General features: G+C 38.8%; 1 protein-coding gene and 1 long non-coding RNA gene across 4 annotated transcripts in view; one reads left to right on the forward strand and one right to left on the reverse strand.

The window, feature by feature from the left end:
* ADAMTS12 (ADAM metallopeptidase with thrombospondin type 1 motif 12) overlaps positions 1–26,980 on the reverse strand; it is a 173,052-nt gene that overhangs the window by 34,466 nt on the left and 111,606 nt on the right. For 2 of the 3 annotated variants that reach the window (XM_038170323.1, XM_038170324.2), the window contains 5 exons: positions 25,998–26,167; positions 17,265–17,398; positions 8,552–8,672; positions 2,598–2,842; positions 1,097–1,238 (listed from right to left, as the gene is read on the reverse strand). In XM_038170323.1, the coding sequence (XP_038026251.1) occupies positions 1,097–1,238; positions 2,598–2,842; positions 8,552–8,672; positions 17,265–17,398; positions 25,998–26,167 (812 nt within the window). Of the gene's footprint in view, positions 1–1,096; positions 1,239–2,597; positions 2,843–8,551; positions 8,673–17,257; positions 17,399–25,997; positions 26,168–26,980 lie in introns of all 3 variants that reach the window. The other variant, XM_072030844.1, reaches the window with a different exon arrangement.
* LOC140000642 (uncharacterized) lies at positions 22,913–26,977 on the forward strand. The gene is made up of 3 exons (XR_011805699.1): positions 22,913–23,323; positions 23,944–24,037; positions 26,819–26,977. It is a non-coding gene; the product is annotated as an uncharacterized lncRNA (long non-coding RNA).

Below are 26,980 nucleotides of genomic sequence, written 5' to 3' on the forward strand. Positions count from 1 at the left end.
ACGTATGCAGAAAACAAAGCCATGAGCTCAAGAAATACTTGTTAAGAGTCCAAAGACAGTAATGGGGGAAGCCACTTATTAAATAAAAACCAAAAAAAGCCCCATATCCTGCAGTCCTATGTTTAAGTAATCATGTGGTTGTTAGAAATCAAAGCCAAATCACACAGTTCTTTAGCCAGAAGGTAGTGCACAGGATTGTAATTTATTTAGTGAGAAACACTTCTGGGAAAAGCAGAGCAGATGTCGAATAAAACATAATAAGCAGTCTAATAACACTTTCCCCCACCTCTTTTTGTTACCACGTCAATTGTTATATTAAACTATCCACAAATAGGTAACAGAGCTAAAACATACAGCATGCCATTAAGCAAAACATTTGTTTTGGGTACCTAACAAAAAAGCTTTCTTTTGCTACCAAGAAAGCACATGGTGCTATATGCTGAGAGTCTCAAAAAAATAAAAAATAAAACACAAATAATATGGGGTGGCTGACCTGGGTCGGGGGGACAGCTTCTTGAGGATGGGCTGGGCATTGGTCAGTGGATGGTGAGCAACTGCATTGTGCATTACTGGCTTTGTACATTCTACTACTATTATTATCATCATAATCATAATCATCATTATTATTACCCTTCCTTTTCTGTCCTTTCAAACTGTCTTTATTTCAACCCACCAACTTTTATTTTTTCTTCCTCCCAGTTCTCTCCCCCATCCCACTGGGAGCTGTGGTGGGGTGAGCGAACGGCTGTGTGGTGCTTGGCTGCCTGCCGGGTTAAACCACAACATGCTGGTAAGCAGGATTACTGCAAACAACACTGGCAATAAGTTAGGAGGAAAAGAAAACTAGGTTTTCATTTTTGTTCAGAGAGGTTGAGAATTTCAAGGCAGATACTACACAAAGCCACTTGCTTTAAATAGGTTTGTTAACTTACTTTATTTTAAAGCCAAAATATATTACAATGTATGCTTTCTCACTAAATGCAAGTAAAACCTTACCTCTTAAAGAAATAGAACACTGTCCAGGTAATTTAAAGCAAAAATGAAATTGGCCAGTAGCAAAGTCAAAAATTAATAGAAAAAGAAAATGAGGAATTACCTCTTCCACAGGTAACACTGCAGGCTGTCCACTCTCCATATTGCCAAAAATACTCTGGCTCTCCAATCTCATTCTCATGACTTTCTTCTTTACGTACAGTATATTCATACTTGATTCCAGGGTTAGTCTCTTGAAAAAGCAGCTGGAGAAAGAGTGCAGTTTATTTAATTATTTATGATTATAATAATCTACTGGCCCAAAGCTTTCCAAGTGTGAAAGCAGAAGAATCAGCAAGGTTTAAAGCAACCACCACCAGTTCAGAAATTCAGACCAGCAAATCTTCCATTTGTGTGCTGACAGTGGTGCACACATGGGCCTTTCTAAGACACAGCTGTTTGCCAGGCACTTTTGCAAGCATAGGTGGCAATAAGTGGGTCAACATAATTGGCATCCTGTTGACTGTAAGAAAAGATAATGCAAAGTCCATCCAAGGCACTGGCAAATGTGTTGCTGATTAAGTGCTATTGCCTACCACCATTATAAATGGTAATAACCCTACAATATGAAAAAATTTTTAAACATATCCAGTAGGTCATAAAACCACAGATTTTATTCAAATACTGCTTTATTATTTTTCAGTGTTTGTGGATTAAACAGGAAAATTCCAGTTGAGATGAGCCACCCAAGAAATTCACCATTTGGCCAACAGAAGGGAGAGAAGAAAAACATTTTCAAGGGATAGAATAGTGATGAGGCAATGAACTTCTATTCTTCCTTCTAATTGTTTCCTTGGCTTTGCTCCTGACAGTGATTGTTGAGTTACATGTTAGATGTGCCTTCTCTCCAGACATTCAAGGTGTGAAAGTGGTGCCCATCACTCCTCTAGCACTTCTTTAATGGCATGGTGGATACACAGGCAAACAAGCCATGAAAGAAAGATATATTCAGAGAACAAAGGGGCAATTTAAAAATATTGTTTTGCAGGATTAACAGAAGTTGGTTACGTTTAAGTTAGAATCTATAAAGCAATACAAGAGAAATAAAAGGTAGCAACCTTAGTATATACTAAACAGATCCATTTTACTTACCATAAACTATTGATCTGTCTATCTAATGCTGTACTTTGTTGCTCAGTATAAGCTGTCACTGCTGTCACTTTGCTAGCTTTCACTGTTCCCAGCCTGAAATCAGCTGCTTTTCTATGACAGTTACTTTTCCTCTGGGTCCAGTTCACATCACAGCAGTTGGTCTAAACTGGCATAAGAGACTGTGAAGTCTGGGCAAAGGACTGACCAACAACAGATGGTAGGATTCCTATCCTAGTGGCCACACTGAATTATACTTGCTTTTAATAGTCAGACTCTGACATTCAGTTATGATGAATTGCCTTCTCAAGCAGCATGTTCATTTCTCTCCTAAACAGCTTAAGTGATTTTTGCAAGACAGCATGCTAATAGCATTATCTAAAAATATATACGTTTTTTCAGCCTCAGTGTCAAAGCCCCAATACATTCCGCTGCCATCCAAACCCAGCAGGCTCTGTTAGAGATAACCTATTTACCTGAATCCATATTGATTCATTGGTGGGTCCTGGAGCAGTCAGATTTTCTAGATCACCTGTTCTGTCATACTGAAATATTGTTCCTGCCACTTTGTATTCACCATTCCACTGAATGATAAAACCTCCATTCAGGTAATATTTTTCTGGGTCTTTACTTCGCACAGCAAGGAAATTGCCAGCTTCTGCAACTTCTGTGACTCTGATTCCCCTTGCGCCTTTTGGAATTAGCCCAATATCAACATATCCTAAGAGACAAAAAAGATACAGGGAGGTGAACCACAAAAATGACATTGCATTGTACTTCAGATATTTTAAAACATAAGCTTTGTTTGAAAGTATATACAAATGCGCTATCACAAAGCTTTTATCTCAAGGTATTCTTTTCAGTTAGTTAATGGTGGGACTTTCCAAGCCAGGTTTTCCAATATCAGTTGGGGAATATGTAATGTGTTTAGGCCATGATAGTGGCATTTAGAAGCGATATGGAGGTGAATGCTTTACTGAGCTGCACCAGATGAACTCTACTCCATTGGTAAGTGTCAACATCTTTATAAACACACCTGAGGCCTCTGGCATACTGCAATGTGAGTGCTCTGGAGAAAGGCTATGGAGTCCCAGTAGGTTAACAGCATGTTGTAGGAAAGGTCTTTTCAATTTGCAAGGAACATTTTCATCTGTCATCTGTAGATGTACATAATTTCACATCCCTTGTCTTAAGTTACTTCTCCGTGACTATTTCCCTTACATAGCCTTCCTACAAAAACCTGAAAGTCATTCAAATGCCTCAAATTACTAAGATTAGTTAAACATTATTATAAATTACTGAGTTTCATAAGAAAGATCAACAGCTCTTCATTCATGGGCAAAAGTATCTGTAAAAAAAGGTTATTGGTATGTGTGTTAAGAATAAAGCCAGCGAAACTATTACAGAATTTTGTTTGTACTTCAGGCAATACAAGAAATCAAGCTCAGTGCTTCTCATCTTAGAGGTAACTACTATTGCTACTGAATGAAAACTGTAAAAATAGGAAGTTCGCATACAGATTTGAACTCAAACAGCTTTCTTGCTATTGTTCCTGGGTGGGCTTTAGAAATCTGATGGAAGACCAGCTCTGCAAGCAGGTACCCTGGGAGCATGTGCTGCAGTTTGGGTTGATTTATTTCAAGTTTGGCTACAGTATATGTATGTGGTTCCTCAGTTCTCATCACACATGGCTGAGGTCACAAATTAAGTCTGAGAATCACATCCCCTTCAACTTTCTTGTGAAATAAGCACATCATCTTTTATTACACTGACATATACCATATTGGCCAAACTTAGTGATCTTCTGAATCAATGTTATCCACGTACCTGAAGTACTAATATGCCCTTTGCTGTTAAATAACTTACTGCAGTAAGTGCCCCAAAGTCTTTAACATCTGAATTTTCCTTACTGCTCTATTATAAGGTGATATGTGTTGGTCCTACTGTCATATTTTGACAATGGTATAATTAAAAAAATAATAAAAAAAAGATCTGTCTGGATCTGTCTGCTTCAGGCTTTTCCTAATTAAATTCAATATATTTTTCCTGTGAATAATGTTAAACAGAGAGAGTTTTCTCTGGTTGCCATCTTTTACAAGTTTTCTACACTGACCATGGGAATTTAAACCTTTCAGTCTTTCATAGGTGAAGAGAATAACAAAATCCTTAGGATTACTGAATAACTTCTATTATAGGAGACTACAGGTCTAGGTCTATTATAAGCAACCAAGGTCTAATGATGTATTCATTCAGTGCAGTGGAGACATATTACAAGCACAGTGTGTGATCGTGTAAGTAAAGACTTGATTAGATGGCATACTCACAAGTATGCCAAATTAAAACAGCATGCAAAATCTTAATTGTATCATGTCCCAAGAGCTTGGCCTTGCAACCCTGGTGTCCTATTTCCAGCAGATTTTTTTTTTCTAGATGTAATTGGAATAACATTTGCTCAAAACAGAAAATATAAGAACAATCAGTTTTGATTCTAACATAAAGTCTGTATCGTCTGAAGGTTTTGCATAACAATTTGTCTGAATCACCTGCTGTTGCTCATAAACCTGATTTTAAATATATTACAGCTGTATTGTGACAGATGTTACATTTGGTCAATGTACCACACTCCTTCCCCCTACCTAGCCCTTCCTTTTTTGACTAGCTAAATTATCTCTTGATTTCCTAGAACCTCACCCTATTTCTCAGTGAATGTTATCTGCTTCTGAAAGGAAAGCTAATCAGGAGAGAGCTTTTGACTTTATCATTCAACATAATAATTTTTTTTTGTTTAATAATGAGGTGGATGGTGTTTATATAATTGCTCCTGGTTATATAGTTCCATCTGATAACGATCTAGTAATCTGAGATTCAATAACAGTTAAAATGTCAGCTCTCTAACCTACATGCTGTGTTCATTAAATCCTGGAGCATCCAAGCTCTAGGTGCTATCATAACACCTGTGAAATGGCAACTTTCAGATGCTATTAATCTTTTCCTTTTTAATAAAAAGCTATATGCTCCTAATCACAGATGAGAGCACAGTATGAATAAATTCATGCAAACCTTGTAGGCACAGCTCTACTAGGACCAAAGAGCTTGTTTCTCTTTTCCCATTGCTGTGAGACAGAAGTAATTTCACTGAGGTGGTTAGCAATGTATTGTAGATCAGATTACAATCTAGCTATTTCTCCTTATCACACCAGCTCTCATCCTGCTCTCCAGTTTGTCATATCTGTGACTTTCTCACTTTAAAATGTGAGCTCCTGACGCATGATTTTCCTATGAGCTGGTTTCTAGGCAATATCACAAGCATATTACGTGGAAAACAGCACAGACTCCCCATGGTTTATCAGGTTTGTACAGTTACATACAGCCTTCTCATGGAACATACACTGCAGTGTATGATGGCCATGGGAAAAAAACTGTAGTTCAGAGACAGTTCCCTAAGTGAGGATCCAGAAGATCTTCTAATCTCTTGGATCCATATTTGCATGGCTATGTCCAGACTCCATCTCAAGAACACACCAGACCTCCATCTGCACTTGGATAGCAAGGGACTGTGGCAAGTGTTGATTCAGTTCCAATCAGGTTGGTCAAAGGTGACAAGCCAAAGATAAACCTTCAGGTTAAGGCAAATACAGTCACAGTTCCTTGTTTGCACATCACTATCTTAAAATTTCTTCTGCCTTTTTGTTATCCATTTACTCTACACTTCACTTGCCACAGTCCTAAACCTATATCCCTCACATCTCAGTCTTTCTTTTACCCCAATGCTTTTCCTCATTCAGAAGTGCCATTTATTCTCCTTCCAAAGACTTTGTGTGCCTTGTCTATGGTCTGCTGTATGGAATAATAGCCCTCTGCAGCCACCACAACGATGTGAGTAACAGGAACATCTCATCCCCCCCAACAATACCCTACCATAAAAAAAAAGCAGAGTTTTTACAGTAATCAAAGGATAACTTGTATCTTCTTTGCCTAACTCTAGATCCTGCTTATGGTGCAATCTTTTGGCCCAATTAGTTCAGCTGAAGCAACATAAATGGTTTGCAAAGAAACTTGCTGAAAACCTAGTGTGGACTGCATACTAGCTAGCATTAGTGCCAACAGTTAAGACCATTTGCTCAAATCAGACCTCTGATTTGTTTTGCAACACAAAACTCTACTGGAACCCACTACACTGATAAAACTGTCACTCCTATGGCTGTGTTGGGAATTCCTGGACAGCTTTCCATATTTTGCATCCAAAGGAAAGGCATTTGAAAGAAACTCTGAATAAAAACATAAAAAAAAATATTTTTTTATGTGTTTAAAACTTTTTTCTTTTTTTTTTTTTTTTCCTGAACACAGGCAGGTTAAGACTTCAGGTAAAACCTATCCTGAAGTGAAAGGCTGAAGTATTTAAAGCTCTTTCCTAGTGTATCATTAGTCTGATCTGGCAACCTAGTTGTCTTGCAGAGACATTAAACTTTGGTCCAGTACCAGAACCAAGAAAGACTCTGCTGGGCCTAAGTTCTGAAGAAAGCTTTAGATCAGAATATATTAGCTTTGCTTTTGTAATTCTCATTAAACATTCAAAAAACTCATTTTCCTTCCCTGCTGATGGCACCAAGTATCCTGTACTCTGGGCCAGTTTCATTAGCTATACTGAATTTATGTCCCTGAAGTCTTTATGTTTACATAAACCGTTTAGTAGCCACTGTGTCATAAATCTGTGCTGTATGACAGAACATCACAGTACCTTCAAGTCAGAGACAAAAAGAAGCCAGATGTTGTGAACAAAATGCATTTTCCTTTTCTCAATTTCATGCCTGTTAACATCAGTAAGACAGTAAGATTCATATGTTGCCTTAAAAGCTAAAGAGCCCACCAACCTTTTCCTTTCCTGATATTTTTCCTTATTTTTTTCTGCTATGGAGTTGACTTCTCTAGAAGAGAAAAGAATCTACAGAAGATATCCCTTAAAAAAATATCTAAAGAACATGATTAAATAATTTTCTTTAACGTTCAGTATTCCTCAGTGGTATCTGTTAGTGAGGTTTATTGAATCTTGAGGCAAGGAAAAAATAAACGAAGATACAAGACAAGATGAATTTGAATAAAATTAGAGATAGCTATCCTCCCATGCATAGGTATATCAGACCATTTCAGAAAAGCTGTTTTTTGAAAACAAACTTCTGATCATCTGCAGCCTTGCAAAACCTGCACACAGACAAAGGCAGAGTGAATTATAGAGTAGCAGTAGGAAAAGATCAGAGGCTGGAGGATTACTGCAATATCGGAAGAAAAGGAGCTCTAGATTTTTCTTTGTAAGCCTCACATATGTATGCCACCTGTGTGGTTGTAGGCATCATCACATCTGCAGGATACAGAGTGAGTGGCGGGAGCAGAGGAACGTATCCAACATATCCACAGTTAAGAAAAAAAAAAAAAAGAAATATTAAAAGGACTTTTCCCACAAACTTTGGAAAACCTTAGCAAACCATTTCTAAATTATTACCTCAGATTTTAGTTGTGCATGTCAGATTTTTTAAATGAAAAAAACAAAAACAAAAACCACCACCACCAACAAAAAAAGCCAGCCACACACCTTACTGCAGTTTCTCGCTCTCCACCAGCATGGTACCAGTCACTGCTCTTGAGACTTTAAATCTTGGCAGCAGGATCTTTCCTCAGCCACAGACCTTGCCCTAAGCAAGCTCTCTAGCACCCTCTCATCTCTCCGGTACTGGTTTCCCATTCAAAGCATCCCATCCCATGTCCAACTCACCATCACTCTTCTCTCTCAGTTTTAGATACCCCTCTCTCTTCCAGACTTTTTGGCTCCAGTTCATCCCACAGAAGGCAACTAAAGGCCTGAATGTCTCCCTGGCATTGGTGAAGAAGGGCTTGGTCCATCAGATGCTGATTCAGACCTCCATAGCCCTGCAGGGGGTCTTTCTCCCCTTCTATCACAGAGGCATCCCACAGAAACTTTTATATAAACCAGATACAAAATTCTGCATGGGGAAGAGTTTGTACATGGCCACGAGAGCCAATGCTATCACATTTAAGATACTTGGAAATGAACTCTCAAAGCACTCAGCACAGGATTTTCTTGGTGCTTTACTCTGTCTACAGATTCAGTCCAGATTTTCCAAGGGCATTAATTACATTCATTTTGTAAATGCACTCACTATTTGGGGTTTTATTGGTGTAACTTGAATAGGACTTGTTAGTCTCTGACATAAATTTTATTAGATGAGGTGAACTTAAAAAGTACGGACCACTGATCTTTTCTGGCACAAGCAGGATTCACTGTGAAATATCCACTTGCTATTTCCTATGCGGATTGATCACTCAGTTTACAATGAAAAGCTTTTTTTTTTTTTTTTTTTTTAATGTAGAAAACAACTTCATCAATGGAAGAGTTTAAGAAAAGAACATGTTTTACCAAATCCTTCACTTTGATTAAAGGTCATCTTCACTGTATGACAGGCAGAGCCATCTCCCAGGCAAACTCCACACTGGTCTTCAGTTGCATTGGAATTTATCTCATAATCACAGCCGACAGCCTGGAAGAAAAAACTGTCTCAGAATAAATATGGTCTCCAAAACAAAGCTTCAGCATACTCTGTCCTCTTCTAAGATGGGGAGACTCAATTTTGTGGCAGAGTATATATTCTACATAGAGAAACTAATAATAGAGATAATTGTATCTAGGTAAAACTTCTGTGGATTAATAAGATGTTAAAAAGAACAAAAAAAAAAAAAAATCAACACTACCATGCCATGAAACATACAGTGGTGTTTAGATTCATATGCTTGAGATGGAAATGTGCTACCCAAATGGCCTCAGCAACTAGGATTGCCCCAAACATCTAGGATTTGTGTCTGCTTTTTTATGCTGAAGACACAACCATGGATTCCCAGGACTACAATGTAGTAATGGAACCAAAAGATAGGTTCACCAGTACCGCAGAGAAACCCCAATATTATACTCACAGACTAATGCAAACATTTTATATCTCTGGTCTGTTTTCTCAACAGATGTAAAACAAAAGCTGTGCACAGGAACAGAAGCTCTGAACCTGCATTAATGCTGGTGTGGTGCAGGGGGTTATTGCCGGAGATTCACTTCCTGAACATGCTGAACTTATACAACTGCACCCATCCAAAGATATAAAGCAACTCAAGATGTGACAGACCACTTTCTGATTGTCATGCCAGCTTTTTGTGGCAGTTCCGGTGCAGAACAGTTACTGCAGACAACCCCCTGGCAAGGTGAAACTCTTTAGCAGGCATGAAGTTTTACACCCATGACACTTGCTTCTCCAGTTTGCCCACATAGGGCAATGTATCAGAGAGAAAGTTCTGGTAAAGACCAATTTTTCAGTTCATGCTTGGTAGGGGGTCAAAGCAAGAGAGAAAAATTATTAATTTTGAGTAGGGCAAATCCTTCTTTCCAATGCCAAAAACTTTGTGCACTAATTCCTCTAAACTTGAACAAAATCTTTTATTTTTGGGATGGCTTTTTTTGCTTCTCTTTAAGAACTAGCAAAGTTTTTGAAGTTAAAGATTAACCTGTTTTCATATTTAAAATGTGGTATGAAAATGATTTTATGATTCTTGCATTTTATATCCATTTACTTGAGTAGAAGTAGCACATGCCCTCACCAGAGAAGTGGAAGTGTAATATGTCTGGGTTAGGCACAGCTGAACAGTTTGCTCCCTTCTCATATATAAAGTCAAAAAACCTTTCATCATCTGAATCAGCTTGGTAATAAGGCAATGCAAGGGTTTGGATTTCCCTGAAACTTCTCTCTCCTGACATGAACAGAGCTCAGCTGTGGGAAGAAAATCATCCCCCAAACTTTGAAAGGCTTCATGCTAAGATAAAACTATAAAAATATACCAGGGAAAGGATCCTAAAATTTATTTAAGAAGGCTTTAAATAGCTGGTTTCAGAAACTTTGCAAAAGTTACACTATAACGCAAAAGGTAGATTGTAATGTATTGTTAAAATTTGCAGGTTTATATTTTTATAGTACTGCTTTCCAAAGGGTGTACTGCATAACAGCACACTTGAGCTCCTAAAGCTCTTTAAATGGTATCTGCATTTCAACTGCTTTTGTCACAAGTCCATATTAATGAATTTTAAAAAACATTAACAGTACTTTGTACCAGAGCTAATCATCATTACTGAGGAGCAGGCTGTGGCTTTCCAACTAAAATAATCTCCATGTATTGTTCCATGTCTGCTATGTGTATCCCTACATCGTAGCTTCCTCTGTAGCACACTCTCATGCCGATAATGTGCATCAGGCAATGCACAGTCTTCAGTCATGAATAATAAATAGGACTTACTGCTTTTTTTGGCTTAATTTGAAGAATATTCCAACAAATTATTTTGTCTGCTTCCCTCCTCCTTGCATGTTTCATCTGGGGAATCATTTAAGAATTTTAAAAACTTTTTCTAAAAAATTCAGAGTAAATTTCTGGGGGAACTGTCAAAATGCTTTGTTTTCAAAACCACACAACAGAGTGTGTCAACTTTTCTGTCACTCCACATTCTCTGCTCCCTCCTTTCCGTATTCTAGTTTCAGACTGAAATCACTTTCAAATTTTGACATGAATTAGTGCATAGTTTCAATCCCATAGATGTTACATTTCTTGATTTGTTGAGTATTTACTAAATAAATAAAATTATATTTAACTTGGAGAGAATAGATATAATTCTGGACAAATTTTTGGGCCAACCCAAGCCCTGAAGGACAGAGACCTGGCTGGTACTCTGGGAAATGAAGATGGACATTTGCCTCAAAGCTTATCCCTTCCTACATTCTCTGGCTGGTGTATGGATAATGCTTGCACAGGAGCTTGAGGCTTTTCTCTGTTCTGTTGCAATACCAGGCTCAGTCCCAATATGCTACCCATACCTCACAGATCCTAAATCAATTCTTACCAAGGTTTTTTTGTGGATTGTTTGTTTTTAGCAGTGAAGCTCCTTGATTCTGTACCATCATCACAGCAAGCTGAACTTGCAGAATGCCGCCCGGTGTCCAATATTTAATAGCTATTAACAGCATCTAAGACATCTGGAAACCTTCAACAGAAGACTGCCTCTGATTTAGATGAATAACCAACAGGCTGGTGGTAGTTAAAAGTTTTTCTCTGCTGATTTTTCTTAAAATAAGCTTTCAGGTGTGGTACCTGCCAACTTCTCTGAGCCTCTTTATGTATGAAAATCCAGGCATCCCCTCTTTTGATTCTGATCCTATTTCACCTTCAGTACTTCAGCTATTGTAATCTTCTGTAAGCTCTTGACAGGAAAGCCCATCTATTAGATTAATCTAAGTATAAAGGCTTCTTCATATTCTTGCTCTTAAAATGACAGAAAGATAGTAGAAACACCTGAGCTTTTCCTCTGTGCACGAGTGATTTAATGAACAGCTAGAAAAGCTGCAAAGATAAAAGCATGAAAAGGCCCCAAGTTAACAAAGGTGTTAAACCATGTCTCTTGCATTTTTACAGAGGTTTCAAGAAACACTCATCTGTCACTTAATGACAGGACTTATCCAACACCTTTGAAACCTTCTATGAAAACCAATGGCTGTGCCAAAAGGATCTGCAGCAGGCACTTCACTCTTATTTCACAGAAGGAAAAAAAACTTTTCCCTTCTGTGAAATAAAGGGGAAACTTTTTTCTCACTGTTATTGTAATGTCTTTTGCAGACATATCTCAGTACCAAGGACCATGTTTACAAGCAGCACAGAATGTTACAGTGATAAGCACATGCTAAGAAGGTTCATGACCACAGTTTTGCCTCTAAGCATGTAGCTATTCATCCAAGGATGGATTTAATGAAGTACTCAGAGTACTCAGACACCACTGTGATAAGTGCAAGATGATTCTTCCTCTTGCCAAGAGCTGAGATCTAACTCCTCACCTATGAGCTAAGTATTCACTACAGTTTATATTTAGTACTTCCTAAGAATACGAAAAGGTAGACATGTAGCTATTTTTTTTAAAAGATGCATTTTCTGGTGTATCTACTGTACTATCAGTACATTTGTTAATAGTCTACAAGCAGTTATCAAAGTCAGCATTGTCGGGTTTGTCATTAGACCAGAGCAGCAACCAGCCTCCTTGGGGAGTCCAGCAAGCTGAAGTTTATTTTCTGTTCTATGAACACATTCATTATTAAACACAGTGTTGGGGATAAAATGTTTTAGGCTGAAGTTTGATTTTTTAAAATAGATTTTATCTTTTTTTTTTTTTTTTTTAATATTCAAATGAATACTCTAGAATTGGAACTCCAACACTTCATGTTTTGCTACTGGACAATATTAGTGAGTGTTTTTGAGCTTCTCTTTTGAACCTCAAAAAATATGTCTTCAAGTTTTATCATTTTTGTCAAATAAGCATTTTCTACCATGTTCTTAAAAGGTTTCTGTTCACCTTTATTTACTGCTCATTCTTGTGGTTACACCCAGATATAATTTATCTAATGTGAGCTGTCAGTCAGACATTCTGAAATGAACATAACTGAGCATATTTCCTTTGTGACCACCACATAGTATGAAAATCCCCAAGCACTGAACAATTTAGTCCTGAAATACTATGCTGTCACTGGTGAAAGAGTCCACTACCACAGTATGATCACTTTCCTGCCTTTGGGGTGCCAATTAGTATCTCGGTATGGGCTGTATGTACTCTGTATCAGCTCAGATCGTTCACACATTGCCATGCATTTCCCTTATTAATACATCCATGGTATCAAAACATGACATCCTTGTGACACAAAGGGAATGAATCCCTTTGTCCTTTCCAAATATAACCATAGAGGCTTCTATTTCAGTTTTCCTCTGACATTTGAAACAGCTTGTACCTGACCAGACATCACCAGACTTATCTATAAGCACAGCAGGGTGTGGTGCAGGGGTCCCCAAAATGAAGCATCTGCATAGCTGTGTCACAGTAAGTAAAGCCTCCACTTTACTCACTAGCTACAGGGGTGCTGCTGGTGGTGAAATGACCTTTTTATCTAGCAGCAGGTCATCATCTTACAAGGCCATTAATGACCATCACAAAGTGTACATTTTCATGCGTAAACAGGTTTAGCAGTCATTCATTACAAATACGTTTAATTGAACTGTAATTTTCAGGCCAGGTTTTACCTTCTTACTCCAGTGAATTGTACATTATTTTTATTTGTCAGATACATTTCTAGATGCTTCCTCCTCCCTTTTATTTCTTTTCCTCAATCTTCTATTTAGATACGCAGAAGCCATATCTTCTAAAACTGCCTTAAAAAGCATGCCTAAAATTTATGCCAAATTGCCTGTTAAAGAGGATCTGGAGACTAAACACAGGTTATTAAAACAAGAAAAAAACAGCAACAATTATCCTCTGATTGTATTACACATATGCTCTTGTGCACCCTCTGCCTGTGAAACATGCTGTGCTAACAAGAAACCCTTCTGTGCCATAGTATATGCATTGCAAATCATCACCACTCCCTGCAGCCCTTTGTCATAGCCCCATTCACCAAGAGTCTTTTTGACACACCTGAGACTGGCTTTATTACTGGTCCCACCACACAGTATGGAGGCAGAAATAATGACTTGAATTGCCTGGCTATGTTACAGGTAGGAGAAACAATTTAGTTCCTGCTGTTTGGTGACTAAAAGGAAAATAGCCAGAGATATTACCCTTTTGCCACTTCCAGAGGGAGAGACTTTTGTGCCAGACTGGCTGTGGGGAGCAGATACAGAAAGTTCTTGCTCTCACTGAAGGGTATGTCCTGGATGTACTGCCTGAATATCAAGTTACATGAATCCCATGTTATGCTTCTAAGTTCTTTCTCCCATCTGTCTCCCCCACTGGTCTACAAATAAAGAAATCATGATCTTGTCATGTTGTCCACGAGATTGCTCTGAACAGGGAAAGATGTGCCCCGATGTGCCTTATAATTTGTCTAGATGTTTCTGAATCAATTTCCTGTTGGGCTAGCAGTAGGAAGAGGAGATTGAAACATAGTGAATGGTAGCGAAAGTACTACAGAAAGATTGAGATACGCAATCTGCTTTTTAGCACAAGGAAAAAAAAACACACAACACTTTCCTCCCTAGTACTATGGTTGTGTAATTCAACAGCATGTTAATCTCTCAATATAATAACCGCACATTACCACAGAGAACAGCTTACAGATTTGCATGACTGAAGATCATTTAAACCTATTAAAATTCTGTGCAGGAGACGAATGCTTGTTACAAACAGCAGAGATGCCAGGTCCTCCATTGTCAATGTCTGCACACTCTCAGCGTGTTCACCAAGCTTTCTTTCACTTTTAGACAATGCCATGGCATGTTTAACCAAACTCCTCAGTCTGGAAAACTCATGTATGTAGTTTCTAGTAGTCAACAAACATACTACAGTGGCAGTATCTTTACTTATTGTCCCTGTGGGAGCAGCCAAGTGCTCTAATAAGAATCAGGGTCTGTTTGTGACATATAATTTAAACATGTGAAGATAGGTTATGTTCTTTAACAATCTTCCATATAAAGGGAAAGAGACACCCAAAAGATGAGTGCAGAGAAACATGGTTAAATAGCAAACTAGTCATGATATATCTTGACAATCTTAGGTAACATTACTAACAGATCTTGTTGCCGCCTTCCATTTCTAAGTTGGGCATTATTACAGGATTGGGTCCAAGAAGGAAGGCCAAGCTAGGTGAGAACAGAATAAAAGGGTTAAGGGGACTGCATCCCTCTTCCACTTGGAAGGAAAACATGGTGGCAATTGCAGGCATGTAGCATTAAGGTTTCCCTTTGCAGTCTCTATTCCCAGTGCAGAGTGATTTAACACTATTATACATTCAGGGAATTCCTCTTACATGTAAATGACAGAGCAGAGGGCCCAACTGCCTTCTCTACTAGGTTCTCAAGTAAGTTACCAGTTCTGGTTTGTTTCTGATCAGGAAGTTCTAAAGAAACACCATACCAACATCTACCAGGAAAACTTCCTTGTGCAGTGAGGCATAGGCAGCACTTCTGAAAAATTAGGCCCCACATACTGGGCAAATCACAAAGGCACTGGTGTCTGTACTTCCTACCGATTTACCAGGATGGCTAGATAACCATTCGGTATACCTTAGGTAACTAAAATGAGGTACCTCAATCCATGCTTAGCCATCTAGGTAAGAACAATTTCTCTGTCTGCTCTGAGCAAAACCATGGCTATCTGAAAAATCAGGTTAAAATCAGCTAAACTTAGGAGATTAGATTATTGACTGAACTGAGTCTACCTATATTCCCCCAGCCCAGCAACTATGAAAAAACTCTGAAATTCGTTGTTAAATAGGAACTACTCTACAAACCAAATATGTGAGCAGTATGGACAGACAGATCTAACATAAAACATCTCACCATTTTCAATTTTTTACTAAATTTCAGGTTGAAGTGTTATTTAGGACTTAGAACAAATGTGAAGTACTTTTGTGAGATAAAGTAATGAAAACCAGTTTATGGCATTATTAGACACTGCTGCTAATATCTGTGAACTCTTTTTCTATGTTATTAGCAACATGTTGCTATTGGAGTACAAGAATTATGTACCAGACTAATTATATTCAATGTATTTCTAGATTTACTGACCATGATCTGCAGTGTATTTATTGTGTTTAACTAGCTGGACTAAAATATTAGTGAATTATGTTGAGAGGTACTTGAAAAAGCTTCTCCTCAAGCTTTATGCTGGGCACTTTTTTATATAAAGACACACTGTCTTTCAGAGATATGAGATATTTGGGTTTACCTATTCATCGCTGGCTCTCATCTGTGGCAGCTGCATGATTATATTGTTCACTCCATGATTCTGATTCCAATTAGACCTGTTTGTCAGAAGATCTGAAGTGGTAGTCAACATATGAAAGGCTGACAAAACCATAGTTATGATAGTGTCAGTACTATGGAAAAAATTTTTTAGTTCTTGAGACTCAAAGCCTTTCTATTTATGTTGAAGTATATCTGGTACCTAGAAACTGCAATTAAAATTTTCCTTTCAATTTCAATCTGTCAATCATTCTACTATTTCCAAAATAGGCAAAAATTTGAATGGTCACAGGCAAAGTTCAATACAGAAAGCATATGGAAGCTAAAATTAGCCACAGTGATCCCAACCCTTTTAGGCTGGAAATCATAACATAAAAGCATAACATCACAAAAACAGCCTTCTGGGTTTAGATTCCTTGGCCTCTCATTAGTAAAGTGCTGATACAGTATGCAAATTTTATTACACTCTTCAATACAGCAGGGTTTGTTTGAAGCTGGCTTGAGCTGTTCATGAGCAGGTCAGTTCTTTCACCATCACAGTTAAAAGGCCTATCCTGGCTCTTACTAAAGCCAAGTGGAAACTCTTCACTGTGAATCGGAGCAGGATCTCAGTAACTCCCTTTCACAAAGGCATGTTCTGCAAGGAAAACTTAGAACAAATCTTTTATTACTGCTTTCTGAGGGACTGATGTTATGAGGCATATTAACTACCAACATGAAGAATATGCAGAGAACCTTATATTTATTCTCCAATAAACAGAACATTGTTGAGCTACATACCACGTGTTTGCCAGTTACCTCATTGTACAACATTATTCAATTTACTGTTGTAAAGGGAAATACTTTTAATTGTCTTTAAGAGCAAGTGTCTGATCCTGCTACAAGTCAGTTCAGAATTGCTACATAGTGTGCAATACTGAACAGCATTTTGAAAATAAAACCACATAGCAGTGACACCAATTACAACCCTAAAGCTACCATTCATGAAAATGTTTCACCATAACCAAACAGGCTATCTTTAACTGTTGTTTTAAAGCAACAGAAGAAAAGAAGAGTTCGAAGGTACCAAAAATAATTAGCCCTCAGGCTAATGGATTCATTAAAACTAATGGAAATGACTCTCACGTCTACTGAGAGAAGCTGTTTTTATGAACTTATTTCCATGATCATTAAAAATGCAATAAAATGAAATGCCTGCCATGGTTCTTCAAAAAAAAAAAAACCACCACACACAAACACAAAAAAAAACACAACCCACAAAAACATTAAGTATTTTCCCATAACTACATAAAATTGTAGAGAAAGAAACATGCAAACATACCCAATACCTTACACATGCCATTAATACAGATATCTCTGCTGTGCCTTCCTTCAAAGCAAGGAGTACCATCAGTGACTGCATCCAACATCTTCTCTGAAAAATGGCCATCTATTGGGCGACAGTGGAGCTCACAGGGGTTTGCTGAAATGAAAACAAAATACTCCCTCAGAAAATATTACAGCAGGACATTGAAGTGTAATGCACTGAGAATGACCGTATATCTTCACCGCACCATCCACTAGCTTTCTCTTATATTTGCTGACAAGAAATAGCATAACTAGACTCAGTTACCAAAGCAATCATAGTAATGCTAACTAGCAAGTAGCAGAGGCCTGATAAACATGACTAGAGTAGGAAGCAGAGAGAGCCCTGTACCATCAGACCTCCCAAACCTCCACCCTTTCTGTTGTCCATATATTAAAATCCAGCTGGCTGAATTGAGCAGTAATAAGGCCATCAGTTGGGATGGAGAAAGGGACAGGAAACTGGCAAAAACAACAGTCATCAGTGAGGGGAAAAGGAGGAATTTGGGAGTAAGATTGCCAAGGCAAACTGGTTTTTATCAGCTGATGGCTGAGTGATTTCAGATAATTTATAACTCTTGATCAGTGCTGCCAACCCCTCTCAGTGAGCAGTGAAATGATTGCTTCTCATCTTCTGCCTGTCAGTCGAGGGTCACATCTCTGCTTAATTTCAGATACCTGCTGGCAGTTAATAAATTATTTCAAACACTTGATTTTTTTCCTGGTTGGCAATTTATGAAATGGAGATAATACTGGTGAGTCTGACATATCCAGGCTTGTTTTGTATAGATGTGCAACAGAGAAGAGAAAAACTGCAGCAAAAGCAATTCGTGATTCTCTGTAAGGGCCCAGCCTTATCCTAGTCCATACATTGAATAAAAAGAGCCAAACAGGCACTTGCCCCACCTCATGGATGCTGGTCTTTGGGAACCTAAAGTTTTGAATCTCAGGCTTAAGTGAGTGAAAGGACACAAGTTTGATAAATCAGTTGTAAGCACAGAAGATGAGCTAGAATTGAAACCATGGTCAAAGCCAAAGACATATTATCTGCCCTCAGATCACTACCCTAGAAACCCTCCAGCACAGTCACCAGGGGTATCCACAGCTTCTCTTCACCGCCAGTGCCAGTGCCTCATCACCCTTAGAGTGAAGAATTTCTTCCTAATATCTACAATAAATCTCCCCTCTTTCAGTTTAAAGCCATTCCCCCTTGTCCTATCACTCCACTCCCTGACAAAGAGTTCCTTCCCAGCTTCCCTGTAGGCCACACTCAGTGCTATCTGACTGAAAGAAAAGCTATCCACTGTCACATCCAGGAGGGACAGCAGCAGAAGAACCATCTTTTGCTCCTGGTCTGTTCCAAGACCCTGATCTAACCAAGTGGCACAGCAATTTGTTCATGTTCAGCAAGCCAAAATCCTTTGCTGAGCAAAGCAGTAGGCCTTAAAACTGTCAGTTAGTAGGAACTTCAAGGCACCGTATTGAGCCATTTTGCTAAAATCTCCCTGGGTGCTACAGAGGTGCCTGTGCTGAGTGACATTTTCATCCTATGCCAGATAGCCAACAACTGCTCCCTTGGTCTCAGAGCAATGCAGGGTAACTATAAATTGATATCCTAGACGATGAATTTCTGTTTCCCCTTCCTCCTTTGTTGACCTTGCTTCTGTCATACAAAGAGCTATATTTAAAATTGGACAAGTTTCTAGTAATGAGAGAAATTCAATTTTTTGCTAATGCAGAGAAACCAAATCATTTCCTTTAAAAGAGCTTATGCTTTTGAAGGGGGAAATTCACTTTCATTGCTCTGGTTTGTACATCACCAACACATACACAGCACCATGCAGTGCACAAAAGTGACAGCAGCTCCTGGCCCTGAAGTGCTTGCAATACCAGCACTGACTCCTGCACAGTCTGAACTTTAACATTATTAATCTCATTCATGTAACCAGCATTGCTTTAAAACTGGTATCCAAAAAATAAAAAGGGGATACTCCAGAAAATCCAAAACCTTAATGAGGAGCTTTGTTTTCCCTCTTGTCAGTAGAGCTAAACGTTTTTTTAAGACTGACAACAATGATGTGCTTGTGGCTTCTGAAATAATGATCTCTTAATAAAGAAAGGGCAATAGAGGGATTAGAGGCAGAGGAGACTGAGGTAATGACACTGGTGGAAATCAGGGTGATAATCAGTCACATTCAAGAATATCAACAGAGATTGAACTAGAAAAATCTCAAGCAAGAACATTAAGTTTGTAAACCTTATCAGTCTTCAGACCCTCTGTGAAAATTCTCAGCCATAACCTCTGCCAGTTGTTCTGATAACAACAGTCCTGATAAGCAATACAATTTATTTTACCTTTAGCTAGAGAAATTGTTTTTCGGTTAATTTGATTATGTTAGTGCTCTAAAGTTTGCTTCATCTTCTCACCACACCTTTTTTTTTTTAAATGCTAGTCACAGTATTCATACAGTAAGGAGAACAGAAGAATCCCAGCAAGTCTGTGACCTGTTAAAAATGCATCCTGACTGATCCAGACTTTGCTTAAAGCCATTTCAGCTTTTACACTGCTCATAATGAAATATGTAGAGTAGTAGCTTGATACCTGTATCTCCTCCCTAGCTGTATGTTGAAATAACAAGCAAGACTGTATCCAGTTTCATTTCAGAAATCAATGAACAAGAAAAAACAGGCAGTGCTGACTACTGACATATTCCTGTCACGACGATGGTCTAAGTATATAACTCAGAAATAGTTTGTAGGGAAAGATAATCTTCCTCGCTAAGCCAAATGAAAAAGTAAAAATAAATAACAAGCAAACTTTCAGACTTGCAAAGCCTCATGAATCAGAGAAGAGCTTTGTAGACCTGAAAGCTTTCCTGTTTTTCCTAATTGTAGTAATTCATCTAAAAATAGATCCTACCTATATGACAAATGCGTTTCTTCCTGTCAGTTTTCTACTGAGACCCACTGGAAATGAGAGATTATTGTTCCTTCCCCACAGACACTCCTATCCAATATTTTATACTACTGTCCTCATTCTTAAAGCTATTTTCTTATTTCATCTGCATGGGAGGCTGATTAGGGCACTACTGAGGAAATTATCCAAACACTATATTAGTCATTCATTTGCTGAAATTATTTACTTATCTATCATTATTATTTTTTTTACAGCTGAGCTCAAGGATCTGATGAAGTATCAGGGCTCCATTATTCTAGGGCTGTAAATAAACTTCACAAGAATCAGTCACTGTCTTCCAAATATCTAACATTTGAACATGAGACAGATATAAGAAAGGTCTTACCTACTATTTTCAGATAGACAACTGACATACATGGAAAATATTTTGCCTCATATGATGGAAGAACTCAAAAGCAAAGACTGGTGTTGAATTCACATTTTCTAACTCTTATTTTAGTCCTCAAAAAAACTAAAAAGACTAAACAGAGTTCAATGCAAGGGTTTGCATTGCATTAGGGCTGCTCAAAAAGAACTCCTTAAAGCAGCTGGTTTAGTTTCCATTACTTCAGTAAATTTAGTTAATTCACGATGAGACTTTAACAAAAAGGCTGTCATTTTAGTAATTTTTAAGCCAAAAGACACAGAAATTCTTGCAATCCAGCATATACATGGAATACTACATCCAACCTGTAAACATTCAGTAATGATCAGATTTCTGCCTGAAATTTCTCTACACCAAAGTAGGATCAAAGCCACTTAGGTTGCTCATGCCCTGTTTGTGTTGCAATATAAAATGATAACATTAATTCGTCTAACCTTCTACACGACCAGCAATAAAGAACTCTTAATATGTTATCTAAAGTGTTCTTGTATTATTTTGGCTGTTACTGCTTCTCCTACCTTTCACAGGCATGAAGAACTGCAGGAGCCTGCTCTCCCTTGACTCTCTTTGTACTATCTCTCCCTTCTCCCCCCTCTTGAATTGAGGGTCTCAGAAGCTGCAGTATGAAGTTCAATGGCATAAAACTTGATGCTGAAACTTTTCACTTGATGGTTAAAGCAGAAGAGCTACATTCAAACCTAGCTAATAAGATCATGGTGTCCTGCTTTTCAAAGTCAAGTTAACAAGGGCATAAAACTGCTTGAGGCTTTGTAGCTTCCAGACCTGAGCACAACGCTGCATGGAGACATGCTGGCTTGCTAGCCTGTACCTCTACTAGCTCAGGGATATGTATGCAATACACCTTTAGAAACAGTCTTCAAGCACTTTGTATTTAAATCACTCAATCTTCTCTTTTCTGGAGAAGCACTTGCCTTTTTCTTGCCTTTACTTTAAACTATGATTTTTAAATTGCTTGTCTTTCATTTTGCTCTTCTGTGAACCTCATCCAGGTTGTCTGGCATTGCATTGGCCCTAGTTGAATATGTGTGCTTTTTTTTCCCTGCATATAGCAGAACAGAATTCAGATTCACCAACTGTAAGCAAAATAACATGAAGATAACCAGAAAAGAACATGTTCCCTGCTCTAAGCAGAAATACAAAATCCAAATGTTTCCTTTACAGCTGACTTCCATGAGTTTGAATGCAGGAAGGGTCCAACTTAACCTGACTGAGATGGATGTGATTAATCTGTCTGCCAGCAGATGACAAGGCTTCAATAGTTTTTTCCCAGCTTCACAAGGAACAAAAGAGGTGGGCCTATACTCTTGAAATCCTTGCCAGTCTGTGAGAAGTCAGAACAGGATGAGGAAATCCAAAACAAAATTAGAAAAGACAATTGCTCAGCAGACAAAACAGGTAAAAAGAAACTAAGGTGAAACTACCTTATCACACTAAACAAACTTGGAACTGCAAGAGAAAATTTAATTCCAAAGCAATGGCAGCAGAGACATTATCTTACACTGTTAGCTGAAGCCTTGTGACTATATCAGTACAGATCTTAGAATCATAGAATCATAGAATATCCTGAGTTGGAAGGGACCCTTAAGGATCATCAAGTCCAACTCTTGACACCGCACAGGTCTACCCAAGTTCAGACCATGTGACTAAGTGCACAGTCCAATCTCTTCTTAAATTCAGTCAGGTTCGGTGCAGTGACCACTTCCCTGGGGAGCCTGTTCCAGTGTGCAACCACTCTCTCTGTGAAGAACCCCTTCCTGATGTCCAGCTTAAACTTCCCCTGCCTCAGCTTAACCCCGTTCCCGCGGGTCCTGTCGCTGGTGTTAATGGAGAAAAGGTCTCCTGCCTCTCGACACCCCCTTACGAGGAAGTTGTAGACTGCGATGAGGTCTCCCCTCAGCCTCCTCTTCTCCAGGCTGAACAGGCCCAGTGCCCTCAGCCGTTCCTCGTACGTCTTCCCCTCCAGGCCTTTCACCATCTTCGTAGCCCTCCTCTGGACACTCTCCAACAGTTTCATGTCCTTTTTATACTGTAGTGCCCAGAACTGCACACAGTACTCGAGGTGAGGCCTCACCAGCGCAGAGTAGAGCGGGACAATCACCTCCCTCGACCTACTTGACACACAGACGTATTTTGGAAGAAATATGAAATTTCCCACTCTTTAGCTACATAACCCCTATCTGCCAGTGAATTAGATGAACCTGGCACACACTGAGAAAAGAATGGTGTTTATATGATTACTTTAATCACTTTAATGTAAGACGCATGATGACTATGTGGACTTTAAGTCCTAGGAAGCTATCAGGTTCAGATAAATGTAATTTGTCAAAAGGTATGATAAAAATAGATGTGGGCTCAGCCTGATGACAACAGAAGTAATTTAGCACCAAAATCTGACTAAAGTGTCAATGCAGGGGCCAGAATTATGAGAACAATTCAGTAGATACCCTGGTCAGAGCCACCATAACACCAAAAAAATTCTTGAACCTGCAAGTTCCCTTCATGTTGACATTCCCATGGATACTCAGGTGTTTTAGCATGAGCACACAGGTTTCTGTGCTCCAGGACAACTCTACAATAGGACTGTGCAAGTCCCCACAGGAGGCTCAAACTCGTCTGAAACAGGAGGGAAAAATCTCAAAGTATTTAGAATCTTAACCATAGCTGGCCTAGGACACAGCAAGGTTATGACCCACTTCTTTCCTTTCCAGTTGCTTGTTAAAGCTACTTGCTGCATCTCACTATTTACAATAGAATCTTTATGAAGGTACAATTTACACAGTGGGAAAGAACACTTAAACGGTGTTTAATTAAGTGACAATCATTATAACTTGGTTAAGGAAACTATGTAATTAAAGATGGGAGAGATGGTCATCAAGGTTTCTTTCACCATTTACCATTTTTCCAGAAGGATGAAGGAACGCAGAAATTAACAGCATCTAGAAAATTTCTATCTCAGGGTTTCATCTCAACTAAATCTTTTCACAAAAAAAAACTGTTACATCAATCAGGGTTTGGTAAAGCTTCAAAACACTTTCTTTTTCCCCTTATATCACATGTACAGGGTGAGAGAATTGAAAATGACTGATAATAAAACAAGCCAAAACCTTCTTGGCTGCAAGCTTCAAGTAGGAACAGAGTACTCCAAAAATTCTTTAAAATGGGATGGCATAATTTAGGCTGAAAAGTAAGGGAAGATAGTATAGACTGAGAGCCCTGAAGCATCAGCTCTCTTTGTGGGGGTTTACAAGAGACTGTTGGTTTGCTTTTGTTCAAAGTCTTGTTTTGTTTTGGACAAACACAGGAAAGGCTCAGACTGCTCCATCTCAGGCAGAGAACTGACTGATGAACCTACTTGAAGTTATTGTGCCCAGAACATCGTTAGAAAACACTGAAAGGTGACAGAAAATTAACATTTTAAATGACAGGAAAACTGCCTGATGTACTTCAGTGCAATAGCTGGACACAGCTAGACAAAACTGGAAGCACTACGCCCACAATAGCTACCTACTGCCATAAACAGTCATACAAAATTATGTTAGATGAAGGATCAGCACAGGATTTGGCCAACTGTCTGTCTAAATGCATGTCCCCTGAAAACTGACCTGAGGAAGCCAGGATAAGATAGAGTTTAGTAGCAAGAAAACACTTTACATGATGTTAATAGAACGTAAGAATGAAGTTGCAAACTTTATTTTTATTTTATTTTATTTTATTTTATTTTATTTTATTTTATTTTATTTTATTTTATTTTATTTTATTTTATTTTATATTTATTTTGTGGACCTCATAGATCATGAGGGAGAAATGCAGATCTACACTGAAATTCTGGCTGCTGAGAAAACATAGACAAAAATAGACAAAAAACCTTGTAAGCCAGAGAAGAAATATTTGCTTGATATTTGAAGGATTTGGCAAAAGGTCACCAAAACCGAGGATGTTTCAAATAGAATGGGATAGCATAGTTCAGTTGGAAGGAACTTACAAAGATCATAGAGTCCAACTGCCTGACCTTTTCAGAGCTAACCAAAAGTAAAAGCATGTTACTGAGGGCATTGTCAAATGCATCTTCAACATTGCATGGGGCATCAACCACCTTGCTAGAAAGACTGTTCCAGTGGCTGGCCATCAGCATGGTAAAGAAATTGCTCCTAATGTCCGGTCTGAACCTCCCCTGGTCCAGCTTTGTGCTGTTCCATGTGTGCTGTCATTGGTTCCCAGGGAGTAGAGACTTGCACTTTCCACCTCCCCTGCTCACAAAGTTGCAGAGAGCAATGAGGTCGCCTCTGAGCCTCCCTTTCTCCAAAGCACACAACCCAAGCATCCTCAGCCTCTCCTCACAGGACATGCCTTCCAGCCCTGATATCAGCTTTCTTGTCCTCTTGCTCTTTGTACAGAAGGATGCTGTGAGGAATGCTATCAAAGGTCTTACTAAAATCCCAAAAGATTACATCTGCTGCCTTCCCTTCATCCACCAAATGGATGACTGTATCATATAGAAGGAGATAAATTACTAAGGCAGGACTTTCCCTTCATGAACCCATGCTGATGATGCCTGATAGTTGCTTTGTTCGTTAACTGACTTTCAGTAGCATCCAGGACAACCTTCTCCATAACTCTTCCAAGTACTGAGGTTAAACTACCAGGTCAACAGTTTCCTGGGTCATGCCCTTTTTGTAGAAGGGTATAGTATTGGCTAGCTTCCAGCCAGCAGGGACCTCTGCAGACTCCCACTGCCTTTGGTAAATTGTTGAGAGGGGTCCAGCTGTAACATCCCCTAACTCTTTCAGCACCGTGGGGAGAAATCTCGTCAGGCTCCATTGACTTATGAATATTTTACTGATATAGCTGTTCAGTTACAATTTTGGTGACCACAGATGGGAAGTCACTGCTCCCCCAGTCATGGTCCTCCAGCTCTGAGGACCAGGCAGCCTAAGATTTGTCATTATTGTTAAAAACTGAGGCAAAAAACAAGGCATTAAATGTGCCTTTTCCTCCTTCTTATTTCTTAGGTCACCATCTACCTACCAGTACCTACCTCCACCTACCAGTCCATTGTTTTTCTCTTGCAGCTGACATACTTGAAAAAGCCTTTTTTTTGTTGTCTGACAAAACAAAAGTGATCAGGGTCAAGTCAAGCTGGGCTTTGACTTTTCTTGTTCTCTCCCTGCACTTGCAAAACGCAGCCCTCTCATCTCCCTGTGAAGCCTCGTATCTTTTCTTTTTCTGCCCTAGTACCAGAAGGAATTCCCTGTTCAGCCAGGCCAGTCTTCTGCCCACTTGCTTGCCTTGTGGCACAGAGGGATTGCCTAATCTTGGGAATTTGTTCAAGACATTAAAAAAACCATAGCTTCGTACCTGTGTTATAAACTGGCACCCAGTGGTAGAATTCATTTTGGTAGGGAACTGTGTCAAATTCAGTGCACTGCATCTGACGAAAGGTGGGCAAGCCTTTTTGACAGGGGCTAATGTTACACATGCGATAGCGTTTCCTTTCTCCAGTGCAGTAGTCTCCTCCAAACTGTGGTCTAGAAAAGAATCATTGAGACTAAGATGTGATACTCTGGGTGAAAAGTAGTTTCAAACATGCAATGACTTTTGGGTTCCAATGGGATAACAAGGTGAATCCAAATCCTTTACAGGGTAGTCATACTGTTCACATGTTCAATTACCCAAACATATTCTTATGAAGTATAGGAATCTAGAGGCGCTTTGTATCTTGTTACAAGCACAAAGAAGTGCTTGGTACATTGCCTGGCTGAACTTACATCAAATTACCTTATCAAATGAACTCCCCAAAATGCCTTATTTTCCAGAATAATTGACAGTTCTTCCGAAAAAGCCAAGTGATCTCAACTGTTAGGGACCCTCTTAGTGATTTTTCAAATTGAGATGTAGTGTCCTCATAAATTCAAGTATGTATTAGAAAACTCTGCCCTTCATGTTCTGTACCCATCAGCTCATGTATATGAAGCTCAAACAAAGCTGATGCTGATGACTAAAATAAAACATGAAAGGCAAGTCCTTGATTTCCCTTAGGAACAGAATGCTACCTATTGCTCCTACCCTGTGTATGAAGATGCTTGTTTGTGTATGACAGTATTATTAAAACAACATTTCTAACATTTACACAAAGCTAGCATGCAAAATAACAGGATTTTTTTTTTCATTTTGAATAGAAATAAACTCAATGGAAGGCAAGGATTAAAGTATAAGAAAGACAATGACTGTAAAAGGTGAGCCTTTACCCGTTGGTAAAATAGCATCATAAAAAGTGTCTCCAACATCATAAGTACCTCAAAGATCTTGAACAAAAAGCATCAAAAGATTGTGCACTCTGC

The sequence above is a fragment of the Anas platyrhynchos genome, chromosome Z (assembly GCF_047663525.1).
Source record: "Anas platyrhynchos isolate ZD024472 breed Pekin duck chromosome Z, IASCAAS_PekinDuck_T2T, whole genome shotgun sequence".
Lineage (NCBI taxonomy): Eukaryota > Metazoa > Chordata > Aves > Anseriformes > Anatidae > Anas > Anas platyrhynchos.